This window comes from Ambystoma mexicanum, chromosome 9, assembly GCF_040938575.1.
Source record: "Ambystoma mexicanum isolate Mex_15411 chromosome 9, UKY_AmexF1_1, whole genome shotgun sequence".
NCBI lineage: Eukaryota > Metazoa > Chordata > Amphibia > Caudata > Ambystomatidae > Ambystoma > Ambystoma mexicanum.
The window spans coordinates 593,084,468-593,104,581 of NC_090931.1; the positions used below are offsets into that span (position 1 = coordinate 593,084,468).

Consider the following 20,114-nt stretch of genomic DNA (forward strand, 5'->3'; position numbering starts at 1 on the left):
CCATCCAACCTTGGCATTTGTACTAGGTCTAGCAAATCTGAGGCCTCCTGCTCCGAATAGTAGTTCTGAAATACCTTGTATCTTCTGTTGTGATGTCACCAAGCTACCCATCGGGTCCCGTATCGGAGTAATCGCTCCCCCTGGACTCTCCCGCTTGATCAACCATGCTAAAAGCCGACCTAATTTGTCGATTTCCCTGTGTACTCGTTCTGTATATTGCCCCTTGTCGAATTGCGCAAATGAGTCCAGGGCCCCCCAGTGGGAACTTAATTTCTCTGCCAACAGTTGCCCCACTTGTTGCCCTCTCGCCAAATCTACCTCCAGCTGCCGAATCTCCCCCTCCAGCTTTTTTATAATGTCATCTAATGATCGTCTGACCCCTACCGCCTGGGATATACACACTCCTCTCAGCATCACCTTAAATGCTTCCCACTGTACCCCCACCGACCCCTCATTTAGTTCAAAGAAGGAAGCAATCGCCTCCCTCAAGGCTTGTGCATTAGCAACGTCCCCATTAACTCCTGCCTCATGCTCCACAGCCTTATACCAGGTTGACGATGTGCACCTTCCTATCCGGTGACCAGTGGGGAGTGGTCAGGTAGGGCCCTGTCTAAATAGTGTGGGTCAGTGAATCAGTGCAAGCTCTCTCCCCACAAATATGTAATCCAATCTAGAGAACGATCTGTGGACCCCTGAATGAACAGAGTATCTCCTCTCAGATATGTGTCTCTCCCTCATTTATTCCACTAGATCCAGCCTCTCCACTACCTGTTGCAGCAACTCCTGCGCCTGTGGTTTTGTTGGTCGCCCTCTCCCTGTTTGGCCTAGACCCGGGTCCAGGGCGCTATTAAAATCCCATATATATCCCCATCCGCTGGCCACCTCTTTTCCATCACTGAGGTAAAGTAGGCCTCGTCCACATTCGAAGCATAAGGGCTCACCACGCCAGATGTATTATCCCTCCACTGTCCAACCAGGGCTATTGTTACACCTGTATAGGGATCCCCTGGGCCACTCGCATCAGCACTCCCCTTGCATAGGTGGAGTACAAGGACCCAAGCACCTTGCCCCCCACTTAGTTTCTAAATTCTTCGTCTGCCCCCTGCAGGTGCATCTCCTGCAGCAGTGCCGCCTGTATTCCGTGCTACTTCAGGTATTGCCCCACCCTGGCCCTCCCAGGTCCAACTTGTGTCCTTCTCCTCTATTTCTAACTGTGGTGTTCCCCAGGGGTCTAACCCCTCTTCCTGGCTTTTCAACCAATATCTGGCACTGCCTGCCCACTGCATTGCGGCTCTCTGCTGCAACCTTCAGTGCTATGCGGATGACACTGAACTCATTTTCAGGCTCCCTTCCACCACCTCTGTCCGCCATCCAGGTGTGGTGTGCCACCAATGATCTCTGCCTCATTGCCATGAAGACCGGAATTCTCCTCATCTGCACACCTGCTCCCTCCATTCCAGTCACTCTCTGGCCTGTCTCTCTTGGCCATCTTCCTGTTCCCACCTGTGAGGCTAAAAACCTCGGGGTCATCTTCAAATCCATACTTTCCTTCTCGCCTCACATTTGATGTCTCTAAGAAGTCACACTACTAGCTGCACCTCCTCAGAGGTATTCTTCCTTTCCTCTCCTTCACTCAGAAGCTCACTGGCTCCAGAGCTCTGGTTCTCTCTAGGCTGGACTACTGCAACAGCCTCTTTCTAAATCTGCTTGCCTCTACTCTCCGCCCACTGCAACTCATCCAAAACAGGAATCCAAGACTTGTCCTTGGCCTCAAGCCCAGGGATCGTATCTCTCCAAGACTGAAATCGCTGCACTGGCTCCCAGTGGCATCGAGGATTAAGTTCAAAACTCTGCATTGTCCACAAGGCCTTCTGGGGCCTGGGATCTCAATACCTCCAACTCTATCTTCCTATATGTCTTCCTTCTCAAGCTCTTTGCTCATCCGCCTCCAACTCCCTCAGGGTCAGTCCAATCAGCGAGTTGGTGGTAGATCTTTCTTCTGCTGGGTCCTCCCTCTGGAACAGCCTCCCTTCTTCTCTGAAACTTGAGGAGAACCATCTCCGGTTCCGGAAGCACCTCAAGACCTTCCTCTTTGCTACTGCTTTCTCTCCTCCTCTCCCCTGCTGAACTCCTGGCTGAATCTGAAATTGTGCTGGCTACCCTCCGATCTCAGGCCCAGGTCCCCTCTCCGCCAGTGTCACACCTGCACTGCCCACCTGGCAACCCTGGCTCTCGGGGACTGTTTCTGTATCCCTAAAGCCCCTACCAGCACTTGCCACCAGCTGGACACACTCTTATTTATTTTACTGTTATACTATGCACTGCCCCCTCTCCTTGCCCCTGCACTTTTGCCCTCCCCCTCATCCCCTGCACTTGCACGATCTCAATGTCACATGGCCTAGTAGGATCGTTGTCTGTTTTCCCTCTATTTCCCCTCCCTTGCCGCGTTGCGCCTTTAAATACTTGTGTATAGGCGCGTTACAAATGTCATGTCATATATATCAATACAAGTCACAAATTATGTATAGCTCCACACCCTAAGAAAAGGTTCAGACACGCCTATCACTCCATACGATATTCACTGATACAGCTGGATCCGCAGAGCACCACCACAACGAGACGGCCCACAAGGAACCAGCAACAACCCACCGTCGGGAATACAGCTCAAACGGAACCAGAAGTGCCGGAATCTGGATACAGACCCCACTAATCCCAACCCTCATTTTTCTGCTTACTCAACCCACAGAAAACTCATGCAACTATCTCTCTCCCAGCAATCCGCACGCACTTCATCACACTGCATCAACAACACATAAACCGCACTTACAGCACATGAGGTCTCGCCCGATCCGATACTTGCACCAAAGCCCAGCACCCAGTGTATACCGAGCTGAAGCTGCCAACAGCACACCACCTCTCCCACTTTCCTTCTCCCCTCCTCCCGACTAACCCTACCCGCCCTCCTTCCTGTTTACAGATTCACCAGAGCACCTGGGGACCTATTCCGTTGGTGACGGTGCGCTATATAAGTACCTTTAACTTAACATAACAGAACATAATATGTATGATCTCTGGATCTGCTAGTTTTCCTCATCCCCTTCAATCTCTTCAGCTTCTCTTATGCCTTGCTGGTGATTAATCACGTGCATTATAATGTTACTTTCCATAGTCACATCTTCTTAGCACTTACACCTGTCACATCAATTTGTGGGTGGAGTTGCATGGTTTTTTGGCAATTTTCTTCCCTCTTTTACCTTCACAAATCACTGTAATCCTAATGAACTAAAAGCAAAACAAACTGTTAGCTTTGGATTTTATTGGTTACGCTGTCTAATCATGCACAAACTGTGCCTTTCTCTCTCCCTTATTGTATTTTTTCGATTGGTTTACTGATCAGGAACAGAAAATCTGCCAGCGTTATGATCAGCTGATGGAAGCATGGGAGAAGAAAGTGGACCGGATAGAGAACAATCCCCGGCGGAAAGCAAAGGAGAGTAAAACCCGAGAATACTATGAAAAACAGTTCCCTGAAATCCGAAAGCAGCGGGAACAACAGGAACGGTTTCAACGGTGTGTTAAGAAATTAATGGGCATGTTTGTCGTCCTGGTCAGGCTTTGCATCTAATTCAACTTTTGAAGCATCCTTTAGGAAGTACTCTTTATGGCTTGTATTGGTGCTCTTGCCTCCACAAAGTTAGTGAAGTATTAGTGTACTGACTGGGATTAGGGTACCTCTTGTGCCATTACCAGCTTGTGTTTTTTGCCTTTCAATTGCCACTCGTTACTTTTTTCCTGATTGTGGTCGGTCTAATACTACCTGCTGCTCCCTTGTTGCCGAATCTTGTACCCATAATCCCATCATTCCTACATCTTTTCGGTGTGGGTGGCTAATGAATGATCTGCACCTGTACTGGGCTTTGGTGCCTGAGGCATTAGTTTCTTTTCCTGATTTAATAAAATCCTTATTGGCCAAAACACTATGCTTGATTGACCTTGCTCTAGTATTTTAATTGACTGGTTAAAATGGTCTAGTGGCACTGTCTAGCCTCTCTAGTTTATCATCGGACTGCTCTCCACGTTTAATTAAATAATTTACCTTACAACCCCTGGTTGGGCTTTGCAATGTATTTGTTAGACCTTTATGGGAAGCACTATTTTTTTCCAATTTGAATCTAGTCTTTTTTTTTCTTGGCCAACTTGAGAAAGTTCAAAGTACAAGAGATGAGGTGATGAGTCTAGAATGCATTGAATGGGAACTGTTCAGAACCAAATTGGAATTCTGCTTGGGGGCCTGATGATGGAAGATATTAGAGAGGGTGCTCATGAAATATGTAAATCAAAATTGTTTTTCCTTTAGGGTTGGCCAGCGAGGGGGCGGGCTCTCTGCAACGATTGCAAGGAGTGAGCATGAGATTTCGGAAATCATTGACGGCCTGTCAGAACAGGAGGTGAGAACTTCTGCTTGTTTTCCAGGGGATAGTAGTTGGGGTTGCTTCGCTAGATCTGGCATGAAGCAAATGCATGTCCTAAATCTGTCAACTTATTGCAGGCATCCATTCCCTGGGCTTTATGCATGCAGCATGTCTCATTATTGTAAACCAAATATGTTCACTGCTGGTGTAGGTACCACCGCAGTGCATGGTGTCCCAGGTACCCTTTGGGTAAGAGGTGGTAGGAGACCTCAGTAACCAGCTGCTTTCCCCAAATAATGCAGTGAGCTAAATGAGATGTTTCACCCCCAAAAGAAAATCATGTATAAATTGTTATGATTCATATTTTGCAAACATTTTAATGTTATGAATATTGTGACGAATTAAAACTAAGCCCACTGTGTATTTTGTACTACATCATGCTGAGTGTACCAAAATACATGATTGGCCTATCTCATGGATTTTATTATAATTTATATTAGTTATTGATCGTGGAGCTAGCTTTGGAAAGCAACACAGTGCTTTGCAAGTCAAAGGTGTAAAAACATGGTGTGGGAAGTAGATTTCAAGGGAGCCAGCAATGGGAGAGTTGTGTTGGGCAATTTGGCCCCAAGATACCTACAAGTAACCAGAGGTGGAAATGGCATAGCAGATTGCTCAGGTTAGGGGTGTGGTGTGTGCACGTAGGCTTTCGGTAGAAGCCCACCTTGAAGGGGAAGGTTTGTGCTCCGTTCCGAAATGTAAAAATGAAGGGATGCGTTTGGTGTGGGCTTGGGAGGTGGTTCGAAATGCTAAGGCGTAGACTGAGACGGACGGTTTTCTGTTTCTTTCTATCCTGCACTGGCAAACTTAAAGTCTGGAGATGCCATTGCTTCTGATTTATTGTGAGTTTGTTTGTGGGGCCTGGGTGATGTCAGTGTGTGCAATGCGTCCATGTGTTTGGCGGCAGTGGGCTACATCATGAAAGTTATTGATAGTGACCATGCTGGTTTACGGTGTTCGTCTATTGTCCAATTTGCTGTTTTGAGAAGTTTGGAATAGATTGTGGCTGCTGCTTCATTAGGTATTTACAGTGACCATAATGGTATACATTGTGGGCACAAAATCAAAGTTCTTTACACTAGGAAGGATGGCATTTATTATGGACTCAGCTTCATGAAATGATTTGCAAAGGAAATGCTGGGATAGATCATGGACACCGCTGTCTAAAAATGACTTGCTATGTAAATGTTGGAATATGTTGTAAACTTGGGCATCATGACAATGTGGTCAAATGCTCCTGTGTGTACCAATGGTGACCTGGCATCTAGAAGATCTTTTCATGCATTACCATAGAGAATCAATTGTAAATTGTATGACTTTTGAACTCCTTTTTCTCCAAAGACATGCTCTATAATGCACCATTCCAATTGTTTACTTAAAAAATTTTCTCAAGAGAAACACCCAATTTCCCCAACATTACTTGTGGCTCTGTTGCTATGCTTACTCGCGCTAATTTGTTTCTGATTTTTAGGTCCCTACACTAGACTTGAATTGTTTTATGCCCGGTCCCCTTTGGAAGCTGTCTGACAGCTTACTGTTAGGCAAGAATTGGTGTAGCAACACTGTGTGAAACTACACAAACCTTGTCCTCTAGGTATTAGGTAACTCACCTTTTGGTATAGGCTTGTACTACACAAGTTGGTAGTGTGACTGAGCAGCCATGCTTATCGAGGGGTAAATGTGATCTGTAGAGCTGTAGCATTTAAATTTGCTAATACAAGTAGCCAAGTAACACTTGTACTCAAGGTTTCAGTTATAAATATTAAAAATTGATGTTAAATAAATAAGCATTCCTTAAAAGTGCCAATACATGTAACAATCAAATATACTTTAAAATACATTTCCAGAATTCGCATAAGTTTAGTAGGTACTTTTTAGGGATGCTTTTTACACACTTCCTACAACCTGAGGTGACTTCATTCACAAGGACCGTAATGGCGTTTATATATCACTAGTACACTTTCCAGATTCTGAGGTTGCCGAAAGGAAAGGTTAAAGGAAGGAAAAAGGTTATACTGGTTCTCAGGGCATGTGAGTATACTTAAATCTTCCAATGAAGTCCAAAAACAAGTTATCGCCTCTGAGGGACAGACAATATCAGTCAATGGACTAGAAGAGGTTGCAGGGAGCCAGGACAGCCAAAGTCAATTGGATCACAATCTATGGAGCTGAGTCACTTCGTAGTTAATAAAAGTCTTGCACAAAGTTGGAGTTTTGTAGAAAACCACTGTAGGATCACAAGCTGTTAGGGTATTAGACCGAAAATAAATGACCTAACGACCAATTTGGTTGATTTTGACATGAGTTATTTGGCCTTCGGGCCAGTTTGATGGCATATATTGTTAATGGGTATTTGTACCGCCCACTATCACCACCGGAGTGGTCCCCTGGCGCTCTGGCGGCACTGAAAGAGGGAGTGAGAGGTGGGTTAGTAGGTGAAGGCTGGAAAAGTGCAAGATTTCAGTGATGTGCTGTTGGCAGCCTCAGCCCGGTGGTTCCGTCGGCTGGGCCTGGGGTGTATGCGGCCGGTAGTCGTCGTGTGCTGATGTGCGAGTCTGTGTGTTTTTGTTTTGTTGTTGCAGTGTAGTGAAGTTCGTGCGGTTTGTTGTGCTGGAGGTTTGTGGTTGTGTTTGGTTTGGAGTTTGAGAGGTGTATGCAGAGAAAGAAATTGTTAGTGGTATTGGTTAGTTGGTATCTCTACCCTGGATTGACCAGTTGGGCTCGTGTAATCCTACACGACGGGGTGCTTACGCACCCAGTGTGTCAGAAGCTGCCCGTTTTGCATTCGAGGCCCCTTGAGCATTTAGCTGTCCCCTCCGTCCGCTCCCTCAATAACTTCGCATACTCCTCACCCCCATCCACATGACCAGCGCACCTGCTAGTGTCCATCCTTCAGATTGCGTGGTGATTGGTGGTGTCTCGTCCGTTCCACAACCCTGTGGTACCTAGTTGTAGCTGTACGGGCGGTGGGGGAATGGTAAGGATTGGTTGGGGTTGTTGCCTCCGTCTCGCAGGTGGACCCCTGTGTCCAGCGTCAGCCCTACTGGTGCTCGGAGTACTTCTGTCGGTTCTAGGGGCTTGTAAATGTCCTTTCCTGTTGAGTCATTTGTCTTACTGTTTCGGTTTTAGTCTCTGGTGTTGAAGAGCCAGGTTTTTAGTAATTTTCTTAATTTAAGGTGATCTTTGGTGTTATTACTTTTGGGATGTTGTTCCAGGTTTTCGCGGCTAAGTGGTAGAAGACGGTGCCTCCGAGTTTTTTCTTGATGTAAGGTTTTAGTTCAAGTCGGATTTCATTGGTTGACCTGAGCGGTCGCGTTGGTTTGTAGATTTTCTTTTGTAGGAATTCTGCTCCTTGTCCGCAGATTGCCCTGTGCGTTATGCACATTGTTTTGAAGGTAATAGTGTTTTACTGGGAGCCAGTGTAGTGTTTTTAGGGCCGGGGTGCTGAGGTCTCTTCTGGACAGTTTGAGGAGTAGTGTTTGGCTGCTGTGTTTTGGATCCGTTGGAGCTTCTTCAGTAGGTATTCTGGTATACCGAGGTAGAGGCTGTTTGCATAGTCGATACTTGACATGATGAGGCCGACGATAGTGAGTGTTTTGTGTGTGAAGGAGAGGAAAAGGTAGTATTTTTCTTGCCGTGTGGAGGAGGAAGAAGCATTTCTTGACTGTTGCGTTTATTTGCGGTTCTAAGGTTAGGGTGTTGTCCATCAGGACTCCCAGATTTTTTACTACCTTAGATGGTAGTACCCTGGAGAGCGGGGGTTGCAGGGGTGTCCCCTGTTCGGCAAAGTTTGAATACAGTACCCTCTCGGAACACTACAAGCAGCTATGACTACAGGTGTAAGCAAACCAATCTTTGTTATAAGTCTGTACTACACAGTTTTGGTAGTGTGTTGAGCAGCCAGGTTTAACTCACGAGGGGAAATGTGAGCAGTAATGATGTTACACAGAGGTCTACAATCACAGGTTTTCAAATAGACTCTTACACTCAAGGTTTCTTCTATAACAATTAATAATTTATCAGTTCAATTATAAAATACTCAATAGAAGGAGGCAATCATATAATAAAACACAAATATACTTCAATACTGTACACTCTGAGTTTCTGAATCAGATGAGACCCTTTTGGGGTGGCCTACAGACACAACCGACAATCGCAGGTAACTTTAGAAACAAGGGTGCTGGGGACATTAATATCTTACTGTAGGCATTCAGAATACTTTTCAAGAGGAGTAAAAGGCAAAGGTTATTAGAACATAAAACGGTTACAATTATTCTTAGATGGTGTAGATGGTGGTCGGTCAAAAGGGCGAAAAAAAATCTCGAATAACAAAAATCCCGAAAAAAAGGCAGAAAAAAAAATATCGTTTTTTTTTTTTAATATGTATTTTTTGGGTCAGGTAAGTAAAAAAAGGGTTAAAATAAAAAAAATAGAAAAAAAGGGGGGTTGGGGGGAAACCCCCCCCATTTCGAAAAAAAAACATGTAAAAAAAAATTCAATATTTTTTTTTCTGCCTTTTTTTTTCGAGATTTTTTTTTCGAGATTTATTAATTCGGTATTATGACATAAACCGGTGTAGATATTTTGAGTTCACCAGAAGTCAATTCAATAGGCTAGGCCCAAGTCAATGGGCTAAAGTCTTGGATAGCATATAGCAGTTCTGGTAGTTAAACAGAAATGCACAAGTTCTTAGAAGTAGTGTGTAGAAAGAAGAATCATATGTTGGGTCACAAGCTGATTAGGCCTGAGAGTTTCAAAAGTTCCAAGCACTTTCACCGCGAGAGGTATGTACTGTCTGGTTTTACAGTACCTTACAGTGAAGAAAAAGAGGCAAGAGGGAGGACGTCGGGGGACTCATGCACTGTACTTGCACAGTCAGAAGCTCGAAACTGGCAACTTCAATTCCCATGGCTGTAAGTAACGCACACAAACAGGTGTCCCTCTCCCTGGTTGTATAGTTTCCTGCAGCACCCAGAGGAAAATGCATCCAGCTCCGGGATAGTGTGTCCAGGTTGCTTACTGTTGAGTTGATGGGTCCCACCAACTCAAAGGGCGAAGTCGTCCTTTCGGGGGCTTCTCTGTCGAGGTGAACTTGGCGATTCGGACCTGCAGCAGGGCTTCACCGGGCAAACCAACGGTCCATGAGTTGCAGCAGCCATCCTATTCAAGCTAGTCTTTGGTTCTTTCGTTCATGGTCGACTCTACCTTCCAAGCCAAGAGACTCGCCTTTTATTCAGTTCTCACCCATTCATTCTTGCCTAGCTGTCACCCACCCAGCATGGTGGCTCTCCTTGCCGGACAGTCAGCCAGCCAATCACCACAGAGTGCATTAGGGTCTCCTTGGAAACTAAGCACAGGGAGTTTCGGGCACCTCCCTCACTTCCTGCCCACCCCAGACACTCGGGCACCAAAGGCGAATGAACAAAGGGACCAAACCTGGTTTGGCGCGCAGAGACAAAATCTAGAAGGATCTTTCCAAAAAGAAATGGCGAAAAAAGACCAGGACCTGTTTAAACAAAGGGGGCTGAGACACCATCCTGAAAAACATGGGCCCCGCGATTTTACGTTACCGGAGCTACGAATAGTTTGCGGTTGGGAAAAATCATGGTAGTTTATTGTAAAACCACTGCCACCAGCCATTCTGGGAGGAAAGGGTAGCATTTGACTGCTAAATGTATCTAGACATAGGGGATACTAAGTAACCCTCCCCACCCCCAGCACTCTATTGTAAGATAGGGTGTACTGGGTCTAGGAATTTAAATGACTAGTAAAGTCAGTTTCACTTTACTTACTCTGGGAAGTAGTCGTTTATCCCAGAGAAGGTATTTAAACCTTGGAAAAGCCTGTAAGTCTTCCCTGTGCCACTGCACTGAGGGTGCTGTGTGACACAAATGAAAAGATGCCTATGGAGTTGTTTTAGACTCGATAACCAAAGAAAACCGAGGTAAAACGCATATAAAAATACATGAGTGAGAAAAAGGCTCACATTCTCCAGGTAAAAAAAATCAAGTCTTCAAAATCCAGCAAAGTTGCTGGGGGTCTCTAAGGTGAAGGGAATTGGCACATTTTTGAGAATTCTCCATAACATCCTCTGCTATCCTGGGTTGGTATTTAGCAATTTTGGGGGTGCGTGGATGTCCCCCGCTTCCTTAAAATTGGAGGCGGGGGACAAAAAAAACCCCCATAAAAATGTGCGTTTAAATTCTTTCTCGCTGGCAATTGTTTTTCAGTAAAATTGCTGCGAACGAATTGCATACGGTCAAATCTACCTAAACTGCTGTTAGACTTGTGGAGAGTAGAGCTGACATCAACTCTTAACAAAAGTAGCTACTGGAGGTCTCAACGGAGAAGAGCAAAGCTAAAGACGCTGAGGTAAGAACCCCAAGTCTGAACAGTACCTCTGGTTTGAAGAAGTGGTCCAGCTTGCTTCTGTCCAGTTGCAGCGATGCAGATCCTGGGTTCCTGAGCCTCTGTTGTGGGGACAAGAGGGAGGACGTCTGGAGGGCTCCTGCGGCAGCAATTCAAAGGTCGGCAGCAGCTAGGGGCTCTTTTCGGATCAGCAGCACTTAACGGTTTCAGTGCGCGGTAAACAGCACCACCGCAGATCTTGGATACAGGTTGCGCTTTCTTCACTCCTTGAGTCCTGCACTCTGGTAAGGGGACTCGAGCTCTGGTCGTCCTGCTACTGGAGAGGGTCCTTGGGAGACTCTTGGAGCTTCTGGCCGGATTGCAGGCATTGCATTGCGGTTCGTGCAGCAGCAAAGAAGTACAGCCAGTCGTGAAAGATGGTCCAGTGGAGTTTGTTTAGGGGTTAGTTGGTCCCACTAACACAAGGGAAGAAGTCTTCCCTTCCGGAGCTTCTCTTGTCGATTAGAAAAAGGAGTTTGAGCACAGCAGCAGGGCTTCATCTGGCAATTCAAAGATCCAGGAGGATGCAGCAAGCTTCGTTCACTGTTTCTTCGTCGGGTGTTCTTCCCAGTGGTCCGGACTGGTTACTGCCCTTCTAGACACACTGGAGCCAGTGGCTGGTTTCAGGACGGAAGTCTGCCAAAGGCAAGACTTTCACAAAATGGTCACCCCTGGGCTCTATACTGCAGCTGAGGAGTCAGCCTTCGATAGAAAAGCACCATGATACATGAGTAGGTAGGTAGGATAATGGGCTACTAGGTATCCCCCCAGCACTCCACATAAGATGGGGTGTGCTGGACCTATAAAGGTAAGTAAAATCAATTTCACTTTACTGTTCTTGGGAACGGTAGCTCACACAAGAAAAGGTATTTAAACATTCTAAAGAATTTCTCTGACACTGCACTGAAGGTGCTGTGTCACGAATCAAAAAGCAGATGCCTATGGAGTTTGTCAGACTCCAAAACAAAGGAAACACATAATCCAATTCAGGTCAAAACACATGAGGGAGAAAAAGGACTTGCTCACTACAGGGTTACAATTTAAAAAAAAAGTCCAGCAAAAGAGCTGGGGCTCTGTAAGGTGGGAGGAATTGAGCACTAACATGAACATTCTCCCTAGAACAAGGCTCTGGTGTACTATTGACTTTAACAAGTAAGCTCAAAACTTAAGCACTCCTAGAGGTCTGCTGAACCAGAACTACTTAAAACCAACACCTCTTACTGTCAAGAAGCTATGAAATATATTATGTCTCCGTGGATGTTCATTTTTAAGACCTTGTTTTCCAGCATGGGGTCTGGCATGGATTCACATGCTCATGAATATTCCCTGTCGTCAGGCTGGGAATCTTGGGTAAAAGATATGTTTCACTTAAAAACTGTATTTCTCCTTTAAACCAATCACTGTCCTCTTGGTAATACTGCCCCCATCCAGTGGCAGTTGTCTCCCTACGCTCCTCCTCTGACAGCCTTCTACAGATTTTTACCACACGCTTCAGTGTTGGGAGTCCTCGAGTTTGCTCTCTGATCTATTTGTATGTTTTTTGGGGGTTTCAACAGAAAAAGTAAAATTTTTGTTTCAAAGGGGCCTGTGTGCACTTTTCTGCATCTGCTGACAGCGGGGATCCGTTGTCTGTGAAGTTCTGCACCCCTCAAGACACGGGTACGGAAATGGATACAGCTACACAGCTACGGCGACGACAAGGACATTGTCGCAGCGGACGGTGAATCACCACATTTTGATGCTCCACTTAGTTGAGCTATTACAGCTGGAGCCTGAGGAAACCAAGAAGGAGGGCTTATTATATCATAGGTGCGAGGTGAAGAGGAAGACCATCATGGCAGTGCCTTTTTTGGATGTTTGGGAGGAGGGCCTGGCCCTCCTGAAGAACCCTTGCACAGCTTGTGCCAGACAGGGTAGGCTGGAAAAGAAGTATAAGGTGCTGGACTCTGCACCCAAGTACCTGAGGTCGCAATCATCGCTGGATTCGGTGGTGTTGGCAGCTGCGAGGAAATGGTTGGCTAACCTGTCCTCATCATCGGTCCCTCTGGACAGCGAGGGGGAAGAGAATGGACGCCATGGGTAAGAAGGTGATTTACACCACAGCGTCCAGTATCAAGGTGGCCAACACACTTGCGATCCTGGCCAGGTACGACAGGGTATTGTCGTGCAAGCTAGGACCGATCCTGCAGTTCCTCCCCGACAATAAGAAGATGGAAGCCCTTGCTCTTACAGGAAGGGGAAGTGTCGTTGGATCACGGCTTCACAGTGGCACTGGAAGTCGCCACAGGGTTCCCACAAATGAGGAATGGCGTCTGCCTTTGTCAGGGTTGGATGAAAGCCACAAATTTCCATCAGGAGGTTCAGACGAAGGTGTTGGACATGCCTTTCGGGTACAATCTGTTTGGGAAGGCCCTCCAACGACTCCCTCCAGGCCATCAAGATGGATATGGCTACAGATACGGCCCGTTCCCGGAGCATATGCCAGCGGCACCGCTAGTCTTTTCTCTCCTCCAGGGGAAAAGTCGAGCAGGTCTTCAAAAGGTTTCTCCATGTCGTACAGACAGCTGTCCAGATCTTCAATGCAAGAAGCCTACAGCGGCTGTTTCAAGGCTATGGTAGAAGGTTGCCGTCGCCTGCAGGGCATGTCGCCGGTGTCGAAGCAAGCCTGAACCGACCGGGACGTTGGGCCCTCCCTTGTGCACCATGGTAGGAGGCTGGCTGACGAGGTTCATCAGCGAGTGGAGAAAGATCACCACCGACAGGTGCTGGACGCTCTTGCCCAAGGACACACCCTGGAGTTCCAACGCAGGTTTCCGCAGATCCATCCAGTTCCCTGTCGGGAATAGTACGAGCCATGTTGCGATAAGGGGCGATAGTGTGATAGAGCTGGTTCACTAACGGCTCCGTTGTTCGGGAGTCTATTCCAGATACTTTCTAGTTAGAAAGAAGAATGGGGGGAGAGGGGGGGCTGACAGCCCATCCTGGACCTACGACGTCTGAACAAATACCTAAAGTCCCAAAGTTCAGGATGGTCACGTTGCAACACATGCTCGGCCAACTGGAAAAGGGAAGTCTTGACGACGTTGGACGTGAAAGATGCTTATTTCCATGTCCCCATACACAAGAAAAATCAGAAATGTCTACGTTTCATGGTGCAGGTCCAGCTCTGCCAGTTGAAGGCTCTGCCTTTCGGCTGGAAGTCTGCCCCAAGAGTGTTCAAGAAGTGCCTGGCACAAGTGGCGGCCCATCTACGTCTACAGGGCATACACATATACCCGTACCTGGACGACTGGCTGATTAGCGCCCGCTTGTGGGAGCTGGGCGACGAACACATGAAGACGGCGGTCTGACTATTGACGGATCTGGGATTCTCCGTCAGCTATCTCAAGTCCTGCTTAATGCCATCGCAGAACGCGCTGTTCCTAGGTGCTAGACTGTTGGGCAAAGTTTGTATGCAGTGCCCTTAGGGTGCACTACAACAACTCTGACTACAGGTAATAGGAAACTCAACCTTTGGTATAAGCTTGTAATACACTGTTTGGTAGCGTGTTGAGCAGCCAGGCTTATCTCAAGAGGGGTCAGTGTGAGCTGTAGGGGAGTTACACAAAGATTCACAGTGACAAGTATCCAAAAATAAACACTTACACACAAGGTTTCTTGAATAAACAATTATTAATTTATCAGTCAGTTGTATATTGCTTCCTTCCGAAGAAGGCTTATTCTAAGTAACACTCAAAATACACTTCAAAACACACACTCTTAATTAGGGGTGTCACAGTATTAGTTTTATGACGGTACGATAACCTTCTTGCCAAATGACGGTATATCATGGTTATCGTGGTATAGCAGGTGGAGTTAACTAATCTTAAATATTTTCTAAAAGGTCATACATTGTCAGATTTATCAACACAAACAAAACCAGGCACCCAGGGCCAGAATTGGGCTTTTCAACATACTTTCCACTGAAATGCCACCCCTTGCTTCCACCAAACACAAACACACGTGTGGAGAGGTGGAGGAGGGGGGGTTCTGGGAGCCCTGCTGCAACTGGCAAAGCAAACTGAATAGCTTTTCTTAAGTGGTCATTTAGGCTTTTGGGTCCCACACTGGCTACTGGTGAAGATGAAAATGTTGCAATTTTGATAACCTGCATGCCACAGATCAATGGAGGCTGATGGTAGTATATGCTTGTGCACACACACACGCGCACGCACACGCGCACGCGCACGCACACGCGCACGCACACGCGCACGCACACACACACGCACACACACTCTCTCTTCTCTCTTTACGTTACAGCCTTTAGTTTACTTGCGGGCCAAAGAGTGTTCAGTAATCACGGACATGTTAACCTTTGGTATGGCAACAGGATATACCCACAGAGAGAATTTCGCAGTGTGACTTATTATATGTAAATTCAATGATAGAACCAGGGAAATCCCCCATTGTCATATGTTTAGCAAACATTATCCATTATAAATATATAAACCCCAAAGCCGCCAACCCAAAGTAAACCCTTTTCCTTCTTGGCACTGTATTTATTCTTCCTATTGCTAACATATTGATTTTGTGTCAGCACATGTGGTTTATGGAATGGCATTAAAAACTGCACCAACTGAAACTACTTGGCAGATGGCACACCCAACAGTGCAAGACCAAGACTGCGCAGCACTTGCTTGCTGCATCCTTTACAAATCAGATTGAAAAGTACACTTAAATGTATATCGGTATAAAAAATGTGACGGTTATTATTGTTCAATTAAGTGGTTCACGGTATCTTTAATGGTATACCGTTATACCGTACATCCCTACTCTTAATATTCTAAAATCAGTGAAGACCCTTTTGGAATGACCCACAGACACAACCTACACCCTCAGGTGATTTCAATAGCTAGGCTGCTGGGGACATTAATATCTTACTGTTTGCATTTAGAATACTGTTAGAGGTTGGTAACAGGAAAAGGTTATTGGAACAAACAATATTCTTACACAGGCAAATCATTTTGGATCCCCCTAAGCAGAGCCATTCAGTATAACGGGCTAGGCCAAAGTCAATGGGCAAAAGTCTTATATAGGATGAAGCACCTCCGAGTAGGTAAGTAGAAACGTTTTTGCACAATGTTTTAGAAGTCTTTGAAGAAAAGAAGAATCAAATGTAGGGCCACAAGCTGATTAAACTTGTGAGTAGTAGAAGATGCAAGCAACACTACAATGAGAGGTGAGTTCTCTCAGACTTTACAGTACCTTGTTATTGAAGTAAAAAAGTGCAGCAGATGACTTCTGTTCCTGTGCAGCTCTGCAGATCTCACTGTTCCTGGGCCTCAGTCGTGGGGACAAGAGGGAGGACTTCACTGCAATGGGACGGTCACCGCTCGCAACTGGCAATCTTTCCAACACGTGGCACTTAGGTGTTTCAGCACCTCGCGACTACCGCAAATAGTAACACCGCAGTTCCTGGCTGTCGAGATGGACTTTTCTTGCTTCTGGGGTCCCGCACTCTGTTGAGGGGGCTCAGGCTCGGCCAGTCTTGCTTCCTGGGAGTCTGGATGATCTTCCTGGAGCTCTTGGCCAACCTAAAAGCAATGCACACAATCTGGTTTTCCTCTCCCTGGCTATTCGGTTTCCATCAGCAACTCTGTGGAAAAGCAACCAGTTCTGAGAGAATGTCCAGGTGGCTTACTTTGGAGTTGATTGGTCCCACCAACTCAAGGGGAGAAGTCGTCCTTGCAGGGGCTTCTCTGTCGATACGAATTTGGAGTTTCAGCACAGCAGCAGGGCTTCACCAGGCAAACCAACGGTGCAGGAGTTGCAGCAGGCGTCGTCCTTCGGTTCCATCGTCCAGTGGTCGACTCTGGCTTCCAAGCCAAAAGACTTGCCTTTTATTCAGTTCTCTCCCATTCATTCCAGCCTAGCTGTCAGTCACCCAACAGGGTGGGTGTCCTTGCCGGACAGTCAGCTGGCCAATCACTACAGAGTGCATTTCGTTCTCCTAGGAGACTAAACGCAGGGAGTTTCGGGCACCTCACTCACTTCCTGCCCACCCCAGACACCCTGCAGCCAGTGGTAGGCTTCACTCGTGAATCCCGCCAAAGGCAAAGCGAACAATGGGACCAAACCTGGTTTGGCACGCAGAGTAAATCTCAAGAAGGACCTTTCCACAAAGAAATGGCGTGAGAAGTAGACTGGGGCCAGTTTGACAAACATGGCTTCCTTGTGTCCTTTACTACAGCTGCGAACGCAGCCCGCGGTAAATGCACACCACGGTAGTTCAAACGAAACCACTGCCACCAGCCATTCAGTTAGAAAAGGGTAACATAAAATTGTTACATGAGAAGCTAGACAAAAGGGATACTTGGTAACCCGTCCAGCCCCCTATTGTAAGATAGTGTGTGCTGGGTCTAGAAAGTTACAAAATGTAAGTCTTTAATGCTCTTGGAAACAGAAGGTTCACCAAGAGAAGGTATTTAAACCTTTAGGAAATCTGAAAGCCTTCCCTGTGCCACTGCACTGAAGGTGCTGTGCGACACAATGTAAAAGATGATGCCTATGGCGTTTGTCAGACTCCACAACCAAAAGAAACAGACAGAAAACACAGAATTGAAAGTACAAACTCCCAAAGTTCAGCAAAAGTGCTGGGAGTCTCTAAGGTGGGAGGAATTTAGCACTAAACTGAAAATTCTCCCCAACAACAACCAAGGACTAAGAGACTGGGTTTGCAACTGTGTATTCAGAAGTCGTCCAGCTTTCACCAGCTTCTTCACTCTCAAGGTACTGTGGGCATCGGGGTAAACTTACCTTGAGCCATTTGTGTCACTGCTTTGCTACAGAGTACTATTGCCGGTTGGGTGTCAACCCAATTCCAGTCGTCACAGCCTAACGGCTGTGCCCCTAAAGGAAGGCTTCTCCAAAGCTCCTCATTCCTACTGTCTTTGGCAATGCTAGTTTCCCTCCATAACCTGAACCGAAGAGTTCCTTTCTAGTTAGGGTAAAGACTGCCTCATCCATTCAAAGAATAGCTACAGTGTTGCTTACCTGTTTTGTTGCTTCTTTCCATTCTTAACTTGGTTATAATACTATAATGCAGAGTTGATACAAAAACTGACCTGACTGAAGTCACTCCGTGTGTGGATAGAAAAGTACATGATCATTTGCTTACCTGCTTTATTCCTCCTTATTATCCTAATGTGCGTTTGAGGTTATTAGTTGATACAGTATTTCTTGGGGTCTTACTTGCCTTGTGTATACATAAAGTAAATGTGTTTCTGATGTTTGTTAATCTGCTTAGAATCACATGCTGTGCATAGGTCCGACATCCAGTGGTTACTGCAGAGTATTGCATTTTGTTTTTCGTAGTCGAAAAGGGGACGTCGACAAGGCGTGTCTGTAACACTATGCCTATAGTGACGTGCGTTGTACCCACAACCCCTCACGCGTCGAGGTCCCTCAGATTGTTTTTTTCCGCCCAGCTACTGGTCGCCTTTATGCGGAGCTCCTCGAGAGACATTGCCAAATAGTTTCTTCGACCTTTGGTCGTTTTGTTATTAATATCAATAACGTAGATCCCTCCCTCGACGCAGAGCTGTTTCTCCACCGAGCAAGATCTTCGACGGAAGGACGAGCGGAGGAGATCCTTCGGCGCTGCCGAACACGTGGCCTGGCCTCGCCGGCCATACACAGTAGGGAAAGTGGGGTTTTGTGGCCTTTCTTTTCTTTAAGAATGCCTTTCTCTTTCCCCTCCCTCTCTTTCGAGGTCGTAGTCACACTTATTACCCTCAGCTATGGAGAGGACGCCATTTAGGTTTTGCCCGCTTTGCAAGGGTAAATATACCTGGAAGGATAAGCACAAACGGTGCAACCATTGCTTACCCCTCGATCACCAGGAGGACGGCTGTGCGGCCTGTAAATTACTAAAGCCCAAAACTCTAAAAGACCGCAGGGTCAAAAGGTGGGCGGCCTACGCCATGTCTAGGCCTGACTCCTCGACCGCTGCCGCCGCCGCCGCCGAGTGTGACGAGGACAGTGACTACACGGCCCCCGTAACGGAGGCTGTAGACCTCTCAAAGGAGCGTTCACGCTCCTCGTCGTCTGTCCCTGGCCCGACAAGCCCGGCTCACGCCCAGCTTATGGGGATGAACACCCCGGCGACAAGGACGCACACAAAAAAACACCAAAGCACATACCCCCAGGCACACATTCGTCGAAGACAAAGGTAGCCATAGCACCAACGGGGACGCCGGGCCCACCGACGTCTTCCGCCGACCGTAAGGGTCGTCGGCCCTCCCCGCCACCTTTCCCGCGACAGGCGACTGGGCACTCTAAAAATAAGGGCGCTGACACCAAAATTTCCAGCGACGTGCATCGCAAGAGCGCTCACGTTGCCAGCAAGGACTCGACGAGCAAGGACTCGACGAGCAAGGACTCGACGAGCAAGGACTCGACGTTTCATAGCGCGACGGCGACCGATCCCTCGGAAGAGAGTATGATCGCCGAAAGCCTCGCGCGCATAGCATCTAAGGACGGCCAAAGACGTACGGCGAGTGCAACGCTGAAAACCGCGCACAAGGCTAAAGATACGCCAAAGGTGCCGGAAAACAGATCCGGCCTGTTCCCGACGCCGACAGAAGGCCCTAGCCAGCAAGAAGGATACTCAGAAGGCGAAGGCTCTCTTTCTTCGATGTTATGGGACAGAACCAGACTAATACAGGAGGAAGAAACCCCCTTTTCTTTCCCAGACCGTCCTGGCCGACCTCAGTGGACCTTTGAAAGGTTCCAGACCTGTATGGACAAACTAGATAGGTTCATGTCCATCCCAGAAGACAGGGCACCCAAGAGACCAAGGGAGGCACCCCTGGAGAGTCCAAGGGCTAAATACCAGAAGTTTTATAACCCCATACAGGAGGACATAGACTCTTACAGTCCCACTGAGGAAGACACCTTCTTCCAAGAGGAAGATGAGTTCACCTATGTTGAGGACCAACAAGAAGAGGAAGGTTTTCACGAGGAGACTAACCTATGTGAGGAAGGATTCCAGGAAGACAGACAAGGGCGACCCAAATCCCTGGCAGTCACCGGCTAGGTCGACTGACACAGGCAGTAGCAGTATAGTCATCAGGTCTACTGAAACTACACCAGTCAGGAACCCTTCGCCTGTCGATGATCAACCCACCTTCAATGCACTGCTGAAGAAGGCAGCAGCACATTTCGAGATCGAAACTGGGGAGGTCACCCCAGACA

At 47.1% G+C, this 20,114-nt stretch overlaps 1 protein-coding gene across 7 annotated transcripts in view; it reads left to right on the forward strand.

Annotated features, from left to right (window-relative positions):
* Positions 1–20,114, forward strand: part of NCOR1 (nuclear receptor corepressor 1) — a 2,268,409-nt gene that overhangs the window by 366,625 nt on the left and 1,881,670 nt on the right. For all 7 annotated transcript variants that reach the window (XM_069615218.1, XM_069615220.1, XM_069615222.1 and 4 more), the window contains exons 10-11: positions 3,398–3,570; positions 4,358–4,448. In XM_069615218.1, coding sequence (XP_069471319.1) covers positions 3,398–3,570; positions 4,358–4,448 — 264 coding nt within the window. The remainder of the gene's footprint in view (positions 1–3,397; positions 3,571–4,357; positions 4,449–20,114) is intronic.